The 9,262-nt window shown below is 55.6% G+C and overlaps 1 protein-coding gene across 3 annotated transcripts in view; it reads left to right on the forward strand.

Moving 5' to 3' along the window:
* Positions 1-1,914: 1,914 nt before the first annotated feature.
* The window catches only part of EFNB1 (ephrin B1), an 18,673-nt gene continuing 11,325 nt past the window's right edge, over positions 1,915-9,262 (forward strand). For all 3 annotated transcript variants that reach the window (XM_005427813.2, XM_031062666.1, XM_031062665.1), the window contains exon 1: positions 1,915-2,212. In XM_005427813.2, the coding sequence (XP_005427870.1) occupies positions 1,939-2,212 (274 nt within the window). In that variant the 5' untranslated portion in view covers positions 1,915-1,938. The remainder of the gene's footprint in view (positions 2,213-9,262) is intronic.

Genomic DNA, 9,262 nt, shown 5'->3' on the forward strand with positions numbered 1-9,262 from the left:
GGGCAGGAGGGAGCTGGCAGGAGCTGGAGGAGGGAGCTTGAGTCACTCCAGAATCCTGTGCCAGGAAGCCTCTGACTCAGCCCAACCGTGGAGAAAGGAGTGTGGGATCCAGCTGCCTCTCGGGGTGGGAACCCGTGCAAGTGTTCACTTGCGCTGCGTGTCTGCGGCCGGGTGGGGAGGGAGGGACAGGGGCTGCTCCCGCCTCCTGCTCCTGCTCCGGCCTTGCATCAGGGCTCTGGCCGTGGGTGGGGAAGCCTTTATCGCTCCCAAGCCTTTGGAAGTGCCTGCTGGCCACTGGCCAGGTGACCTACTTGGTAGTGTGAAGCAAAGCGTGGCTCACCTGACGGCAGTGCCTGGATGGAGGCGGGCTCTGCATCCCACCTGCATCCCTAAAGACCCTCCAGGGGCCAAGTTTCCCACTGTCTCCTGGTCACCATCTGCCTGAATCATGGCTTGTACAAAATTCTCTGCAACCTCACGTGGCCAAGGTGCTGCTGTGCTGCTGGTGCTGGGGTTGGGATGATCCCAGCTGCCCCGTGTGCTGCTTTGGGTACTGCTGGAGCTGATGTGGAGCTGCAGCCAGGCAGGGAGGATGGATCTGTAACCCCTCTAAATCCAGCTCTGTGATGGGGCTGCGCCTGCCATCCCTGTGCTGTGCTCTGGGTGCCTGGGATGCTCCTCTGACCTGGCAAGCTGCGAGTGAGGTGCAGATGATGTCTGCATGTCTGCCCTGCTACTACAGCTGGCACTGAGCTCCAGAGCCTGTGCCAAGGGCACTCAGGGGTGCGTGGGCTTCAGCTCCGCCTGCCTGCTCCAGCCCAGCCTGTGGATCTGCAAGGCTCCTGCAGCCAAAGGCCTGGTGCTGGTTCCAGCTCTGTGGCTTCTTGCTAAGACTTGCATGGAGCCACAGAGCAGGTTGGTCTTGTGTGTTTGATCTTCCTTCCATGGAGCCTGCAGCTCCAGCCGGAGCAGCTGGCTGAGGGAGAAGGTATCCCAGCCCCATCCAATCTCCAGGGTGGGCTGGCACAGGGATGGGCTGTGTCCAACAGCAGAAGGGGAAGTATGGCCGTGCAGCCTTGGCAAAGTGCTCGCTTTGCGTTTTGCTGTGCCCAGATTACGTGAGGGAGTTGCAGCAGAGACAACTCTGCAGGAAAATCCATTCCCACCTTATCTCCCATCAGGAATGCATTTAGTTGCCTACATCAAAGTAGATGATCTGCTGCTTCCCTCCTTGCTGCCCTAATCCTCTCCTTCACGCTGAAAAAAACCTAATCAGTGCCTTGCCCCACCATAACGAGATCCGAATGTTAATTATCAGCATCTTACCTTCCTACCCTTCCCAATGCCCTGCCTTCCAGCCCCGAATAGCTTTCCTCCCTCCTTGCTCCTCTCCATCCGGTCCTCCCACGCTCCTGGGCATGCTGTTGAGCCTGGCTCAGTAGAAGTTGTCCTGCAGGATGCTTCCTTCCCTTCCATTTAAGGACAGGAATTCCTCAGGGAGCTGGGGCGTGGACGGGATCCCTCCCTTCACCCCATTGTCAGGACTTCTCCCTATGCCTAATTATTGCCTGTCCCTGCAGGAAGCTCCTTGCCTGGCCGTCGGGCAGAGCCGCGGCGTCTCCCAGCCCTTTGTGGGAAGACTCATTCCCAGCTGGATGCCAGGCTTGGGGCCGGGAAAGGTGCCCACCCTTATCATGGCTGGCGAGCAGGACTGACCCAAGCCAGCCCTGATGTTGTCAGCAGGAGCCTGTGCTGGCTCCATGAACAGGCTGAGTTGGTGAGGGAAGAGGAGAACTTGTTTTCAGTGTCAAAACCTGCCTTACAGAGGGGGAGCAGCAGAGCTGAAGCACAAAAATGGTGTCAGAGTGCGGTGGGCTGGGCTGGTGTGGCCTCTGCTCCAGCACATGGTAACCTCTTACCCTCCTCTCTTCCAGGTTCATGACTGGGAAGGGGCTGGTCATCTACCCAGAGATTGGGGATAAACTGGACATTATCTGCCCCAAGGCGGAGCCGTCCAAGCCTTACGAGTACTACAAGCTGTACCTGGTGAGGAAGGAGCAGGCGGATGCCTGCAGCACCGTCATGGACCCCAACGTGCTGGTGACGTGCAACCGGCCCGAGCAGGAGATCCGCTTCACCATCAAGTTCCAGGAGTTCAGCCCCAACTACATGGGCCTGGAATTCAAGCGGCAGCAGGATTACTTCATCACATGTGAGTCGCCCTCCTCCTCCTCGCTGCCAGCCCTGGCTCGGGAGGGCTCGGGCGCCTGGAGAGTGTCACCAGGCGCTTGTGTGTGACTTGGCCGGTGCAGAGAGCTGACACGGATGGAAAATATGTCCCTCTGGATGGGAGCAGGGGGAGGAATGTGTCACTGGCTGAGTGGGTCACCAGTCCCTATCTGGCTGCTGTGCTGTGTCCCCTGCCCTGCTCATGGCTGGGAACAGGAGCACATCCCCATCTGGGGTCAGCCCTGGAGTGCTGTCATCCCTGGAGCCTATTTTTTGCTGCCATCTTTGCTGGAAGTGTTGAGGGGTTTTGCTTTGGGGCTGGGGAGAAAGAGAAATGGTGATGCTTGTCCTTATTCCTGGGTATTGCCTCCAAGAGCAGCAGCCCCAGCACGAGGAAGTGCTGATGGTGTCCAGTGTGTGATATGATCGAAATGGCTGAAAAATTCTGTACACTGGCTTGTTCTGTTTGTGTCTTGGTGCACCATGGCATTTTATGGAGGGGAGAGAGAAGAGACTGGAATTTTCTTGGATCCTGTGGTCTGTGCGTGCAAGGGACTGCTGCACAGAAATGTATCCCCCTGTGCCTGCTCTGGTGTGGATAGAGGGGGAGCTCAGCCATGTCTGGGCAGTGCTGCCAGCTCTCTCTTTGTCCCCTCCCCTCCTCCTCAGTCTGGCTGTCCCCGCCTGGCTGGGCGCACTGCAAAGGGCACGGCGGCCACGGCTCAGCTCCTCTTGCTGTGTGCTGTGGGCTCTGCGGCAAGTGGCTGGCACAGGGGTCACTGCCCGTGTGGGAGCGAGCTCCCAGCCCTGGGAGCCGTGTGTTCCCAGCTGGAAACAGGGTATTTTTAGCCTGGAATCTTTGGGAAGGGGTAGCAAGGCCATGGCAGGCAGTGGAGATGGGAGGGGCTGTGCTGTAGCGTGATGCTGTGGTGAGGCTGCTGGTCTGATGTCCCCAGCGAGCCTGGCTGGGGCTGTTGGAATCTTGCTACAGAGTAATTTGGGATAAACCTGATGCAGAGGAAGCAGCCAGGCCTGGCTCTGGCAGGTCAGCCTTGAGCCCTCATCACTTCTGTCATGGCAAATTTTGCCAGGTGGTGACAGGGGCTCGCAGGGGGCTCTGTTACCTGTGTGGCCGTGGAGATGCCAAAGTGGCTTCTGCATGGTCAGCCAGGGAAGTTTCCCTAACAGGAGGGGTGACAGCAGGGATGACCTGGCACCACAACCTGCAGAGCCAGCTTGGCTCGGTGCTGGCAGCGACCGTGGGCTCTGCAGGGCTGAGTCACTGTGACAGGGCCAGGCTCTTCCAGAACAATGGTCACTGTCACTGTCCAGACATGGGGATGTCTGTCCTGTGTCACTTGACAGGCACCAGCTTTGAAGCCATTGTGTACAGGACACCCTGGTTCCAGTCCAGATGCCCCAGATGGGCTGGGGATTCCAAAACCCGTGGCGCAGCTCCCATATAGGCTTCCATCTCCCTTAGCACAGCTACACCAGCCTGGTGGCTCTGGGATGGCAAAGTTCAGCCCTTCTGCCATCCTTCAGCTGATGGAAAGCTTGATTGAATATAAGCTTTGCCTGCAGTGGGCAAAAACTTGAAAGAGAAGCCAAAGTGCCAGGCTTGGGTCAGCCAAGCATCTTGAAGTACTTGGTCAGTGGCTCCTCTGTGTTCGGGGGTCAAGTTCAAGCACTGACATGGTCATCAAGCTAATGAGGGCTGAAATTGGGGTCCTCTGAGCTACAGCCCATGGGACTCTCAGGCTGCAAAGAGCCCTCAAAGACAAATAAGTTCCCCAAAACAAACTTAGGAGGTGAACAAAGCACCGAGAAGAGGAAATATGGGATCCCTCTTATGGTAACCAAGTCCATCAGGAAGGTGGAGGCAGAAGGATTTACAGCCTCTGAATTACCCAAATTTTAAGGAGCTGTTTTGCATTTCACACAAAAACTGAAGTGAAAATCAACCTCCCGGAGCTTTGGGAGGTGCTTTCACAAGCGGCCGCCGGTGCATTGTCGACTCCAAACGCGGCTCCCGCGGGGCCCCCGCAGCTTTGAGCCGATGCCAGCTCCCCTGCGCGGCTGCCAGCACACCTGGGTCACTGCAGGTGACCGGCTCCGGCTCGCTGCGGATCCGATGGGACACGCAGCCGGGATTTTGCAAAGACGGCATAGCCCAGGTTGGGAAATCCCGGCTGTGCGTCCCGTTGGATGTCGGGCTGAGCCTTTTAAACTCATTTTTTAATATAAAATCCTGTTTATCCTCTTGTTCCCGGTTTCAGGCTGTATAGGGATGCAGCGACTGGGATGCTTGGAGAATCCCTGTGGGATGCCCCCCCTCTCCTCAGGGGGGGCCGGCAGTGCCCTCTGCCCCTGCCTTGGACCGTTTCTGACTTTAATTTCTCTTGACTCCTCCAAGCTTTGATGTGAAACCCCTCGGAGCTGGGAGCTACCAGCTGAACTTTGGCCCCTGGGTGGGCTGAGGATGCTCCTGTGATCTGACCATACCCTCTGCTGAGCAGCCCCAGGAGTTCTTTCTGCCAAGAAATAAAATAGCCAAAAAAACAAAGTCAAAAGTCTCCTGAGCAGACCACCCACATGTTGTCTTTTTCCCCCCCCCCAATTTTTCTCCCCTCCCTTTCCCCAAGCTTTGCCTGGACACACAAAAGGTTTTTTTTCTCCCTTTTCATTTCTAAGCCGGGGAAGCAGCGCTGGAGCCGAGGGGAGCAGGGCGTGTGCCACTCATCCCCCACCTTCCCCAGTGGCTGGAAAACCTCCTCACCAGAGCTGGGGGGCTTCCCAGGGTCCCTCTATTCAGGACTGCTCCTTGCCATTGCTTTGGATATGCCAAGCCTTGTTTAGGGACACTTTTATCATGGAGGGACACGGCCCCAGCCCTCGGCTTAGCAATGAAAAGGCTTTTGAAAGCTGCTGTTCCCTGTCCCCGTCCTCTCTGGAGTCTCACACTGACCCCCTCCACACCAGCTCCAGGCTTTCCTTAAAAGCATCTCTGCTCCTGGGGATGGATAAGGAAAGGTGATGCTTATTTCTGAAGCTTTTCATAATGAACAAGATGCAGCAGCATCTGCCTGCAGGTCTACACTGGAGACAGAGGCTGGGGGGACATGTGGACCTCCAGCAGGACGTGGGCACCATCCCCGGGATGAAGTGCTGAGAGAGTGAAGGAGATAGGAATTTGGGAATTGTGTGTTTTATATAATGATGTGCTGTGGTTGCTCCCATCCCTGGGTCTCCTGGGTGTTTCCCTGCTTGCCTTTGGTGTCTTGGTGTGATTCCCTGCCCCCAGTGTCCTGTCCCCTCCCTTCAAAATGCTTCCCACTGGAGTAGCCTCCCCCCTGCCTGGTGCCTGCACTCCTGGGATGTCGTGGGCAGCTCCAGCCCCACCATGGCTTATCCAGCCCTGCAGGTTCAGCTCCCTCCACCTCCCCTCCTAATTCACTCCAGCTCCTAATTGCGTTTGCTGCTCCTCTTTGAACTTGCTCCAGTTTTACTATCTCTGGTAATGAGGTGCCTGGATAGAGATCCATTAATCCCCGTGTCCTGGCAGCAGGGTGATGTGAGGAGGAGCTCCTGGAGTGGCTCCCTGCTATCCCAGAGCTCTGGATCAGACAATCAAAGAATAGTTTGGGTTAGAAGGAACTGTTAAATGTCACCTAGTCCATCCCTGGAATGTCCCATCCCTGGAAGTGTTCAAGACCAGGTTGGATGGGGCTTGGAGCAACCTGGTGTACACCGGGTGGAAGGTGTCTCTGCTCATGGCAGGGTTAGAACTGGATGGACCACAATAGTTCCCAGATCCTTCTCTGGTTTTTGGGGCTGCTGGTGGTCCTGGCAGCTCCTTCTGTGTTCAGTGGGGTGTAGAGACCCCAGGCAAACCTCATTCAGCCTCGGGGTGCACTCCAGGCAGCTGTTTGCAGATGTGGTGGTGGTGCTGAGATGTTCTTCCAGGTGTTCTTCCTCAGTGTCCAACCTGTCCCATGAGCCTCTTTAAAGCACAGAGCCCTTGTTTGATGACAATGCTGAAGGAAAGGAAGGTCCTAATAGATGTTTCCTCATAAATCCGACACATTTGCTGTTTATTGTGAGTCCTTAAGCCCTTCAATCCATTTTTGATGTAATAACGTCCGTAATCCAATCCAACGCTTTTTGGCAGCGGGATGCAGTGAGAGCGGATCTATTACCCTGAGTGTTGTGTTAAAGCCCTTGTCTTGCATTTCTGTTTTTAGATGCAATTAGTCTTAACCTGGCAAGAGTTATTTGTTGTAAACCATCGCTGCTGCTGCGATGTGGCTTCGTCCCCGGGCCACGCTCCGTCAGCATTTTCCTGCAGCTCAGCATGAGGAAGGGGGTCACCTATACCCTGCCAGCTGCCAGGATCATCCTTCCTCCTCGGGAGCTTTTTTGGGACACGTTGCCATACTCGCTTTTCTGGCTGTGCTCCTCCAGCTTCCGTTGGTTTGGGAAGCCTTCAGCCTGTGCCAGTGCATGTGTGCAGAGCCGCTCGCGCTCCTTCCTGCATTGCTTGGGATTTGATAATTCCGTCCCTGGTTCCTTGGGCTGGGGGCTGTGCCAGGGGGGCTTTGTCAGCCTGCCAGCTCTTTGCTGATGCCATTTGAATGTGGCCACTTTCATGTGCTCCTCATGCTCCTTCCCACAACTTCTTTGGTGGAGGGGAGTTGAAAGCCCAAGGGCCGTTTGATGCCATGATGGGAGCTGTGAACTTCTGCTGATAAAACTCCAATTAAGCGGCTTCCTCATTCTTCACCCAAAGGGGCCCGGCTTGCGACACACCCGGGCCAAGCAGAGCCGGCCTGGTGGCATCCATCTCGTTTTGGGGCTTTGCTCCTCCATCCCCATCCCCATCCTGCTGGGAGCTGCTGGCAGGGGATGGTGATGCCGCGTGGGAGCCGCTGGCTGGACACAAACGGCTCTAACGGTGTCCTGCTCCTGACTTCAAAGCCCGGGCCCTGGCCATGTCAAACCCAAATAATGGCCCTTAGACAACACGCGGTTCCTTGTCTTGCAGGCTTGTCTGAAGAGCGTGACCACAGTAAATGTGATTTTGTTGAGCCCTGTCCCTTAAGCCTCTGCCTCTTTTCTCTTCTCCTCCTCCCTCCTGACCTTTTCGGCTCAGCGCTGTCCCCGGACAGCCCCTGGCAGCTGATCTCATGGCTCAGCCTTTCACGGCCCTAATAGGGATGAAAAGCCCCCTCAGAAAGGGCCGGTGTCCCGGGCCTGGCCGGGAGGTAAATACCCCGTGCTTTGATCTGCTCTGGGGCCAGGGGGGCCCTGCCTGCCACAAACCCCGCCCAGGGGTCCCTGCCTGCCATAACCACCCACCCAGGGGTCCCCATGCCCGCTCATCTCCCTGCCTGCTGGGCAGCCCAGCTCTGCCTACAGCCCTGGCACAGCAAAGGGCTCTGGAGCTGGGCACTGGGTGCTGTCTGCCTGGGGAATTGGGCTGGCTGTATCCCAGGATGCTCTTCCCCAGGAGAAATGATTGGCAAGAGCATCTCTATCATTGTCACGACCCCTTTAACATTGTCACGACCCATTAGGAGAAAACAAAACATGTTTAACTCCTCAGTGCTCCTGAGCACTGAGGTGACAGTAGAGGTGGTAGAGGTGATGGCAGTGAAGAGGTGGCATCTCCCCCTGCATCACCTGCCTGATCCTGCTCTGGTGTGGTGGGAGGCTCACGCCAAAGCAAATCTTTTGGTGCATCCCATCTTCCCTTTCCTCACCCTGGCTCTTCCAGCCCCTGCTCCTCCTGCCATGTCTGCAGCAAATCCAGGGTATCTCCTGGAGCTGCAGCTGCGTGGATTGTGGTGAACCTGGCTCTTTAGTGATGGTCACCTCTGAGGACTTCGTCAGGACACTGGAAGTGATTAAATTTGCCTGCTTTTGGATTAAACATTGAGTAGGAGACTCTTAAGGCAGAAAGAGTTTTCAGCTTGATGAGGAATTGAAACAAATCCTGGCATACTGGTGTGGCTGAGAAGCTGTGCATGGATAAGTGCAGGCAGCTACTTCCTTGGCATATTTTTTAAAATAACCATAACATCAAGACCCTCTCCCTGGGCTTTTCTCCTGGGATCCCTATTGCAATCCACTGCTCCTGTAGTGCTGGGAAGAGGCTTGTTGGTGTTACTGCAGCTCTGAACTGGTGTGGAGGGGTCTGTAATGGTGAGTGCTGGGATGTGGTGGTGGATGCTGGTGATGGTGGGTGCTGTCAGTCAGACCAAGAGCTCACTGGGAGCTCCAGGAAGCACCATCACACTGTTGCTCTGTCAGCCTCTGTCCCTGATCACCTGAAGTTTTCTCTGAGCCCCTGGGAGTGTGGATGGAGCCTGAGCTCAGGTGGGCAGCTGGTGTTGGCCTTGCAGCTGGGGGATAGCACTCCATCCCCTTCCCAAAGGATTTCTCAGTCATCCCCCAGAGGTTTTGCTACCTAACAGGAGAGATTTACACCCTGTTAAAAGGCAGTAAGTGCTTTCCTCCCCTCCTGCTCCCAGCGGGGCCCACAAATGACTCTGGCAGAGCATCAGGTGGGGAATTATGTGGCACTTTCATCCTGACCTGTCTCCAGTTGCTTGGGGTGACCACAGAGACTGTACAAATCACCGTCCTCTCCCAATGATGTGCTCTTTCTTTGGAAGGGATGGACAGACCTGAAGACAAAGGGTTTATTTAGGGCTGTGGTCCTCCTGAGCTGAGCAGGAAGCAGGATGGACACCGGGAGTTTCCACAGCTCATCCATACAGACGGTGTTGATGATAAAGGGCTTGAGTGAGTCACCAAGCTGTGGTCCTGCAGCCAAGATGTGCTTTCCAGCCTGGATGAGGTTCCCTGCAATCCAGCAGTGACTCTTAATTATGATACTAATTAGGGCTAGTTATAATTTTCCACCAGAAAGCTGTTTTAATGGGAAATTAGCTTTTCACTTAAGCATTACTTGGGTTAAAGTGTCTTTTCCAGTGGATACTTCAGTGTTTGCCTGTGCTCCCTTTGCCCC

The sequence above is a fragment of the Geospiza fortis genome, unplaced genomic scaffold, assembly GCF_000277835.1.
Source record: "Geospiza fortis unplaced genomic scaffold, GeoFor_1.0 scaffold874, whole genome shotgun sequence".
In the NCBI taxonomy this organism is placed as follows: Eukaryota; Metazoa; Chordata; class Aves; order Passeriformes; family Thraupidae; genus Geospiza; species Geospiza fortis.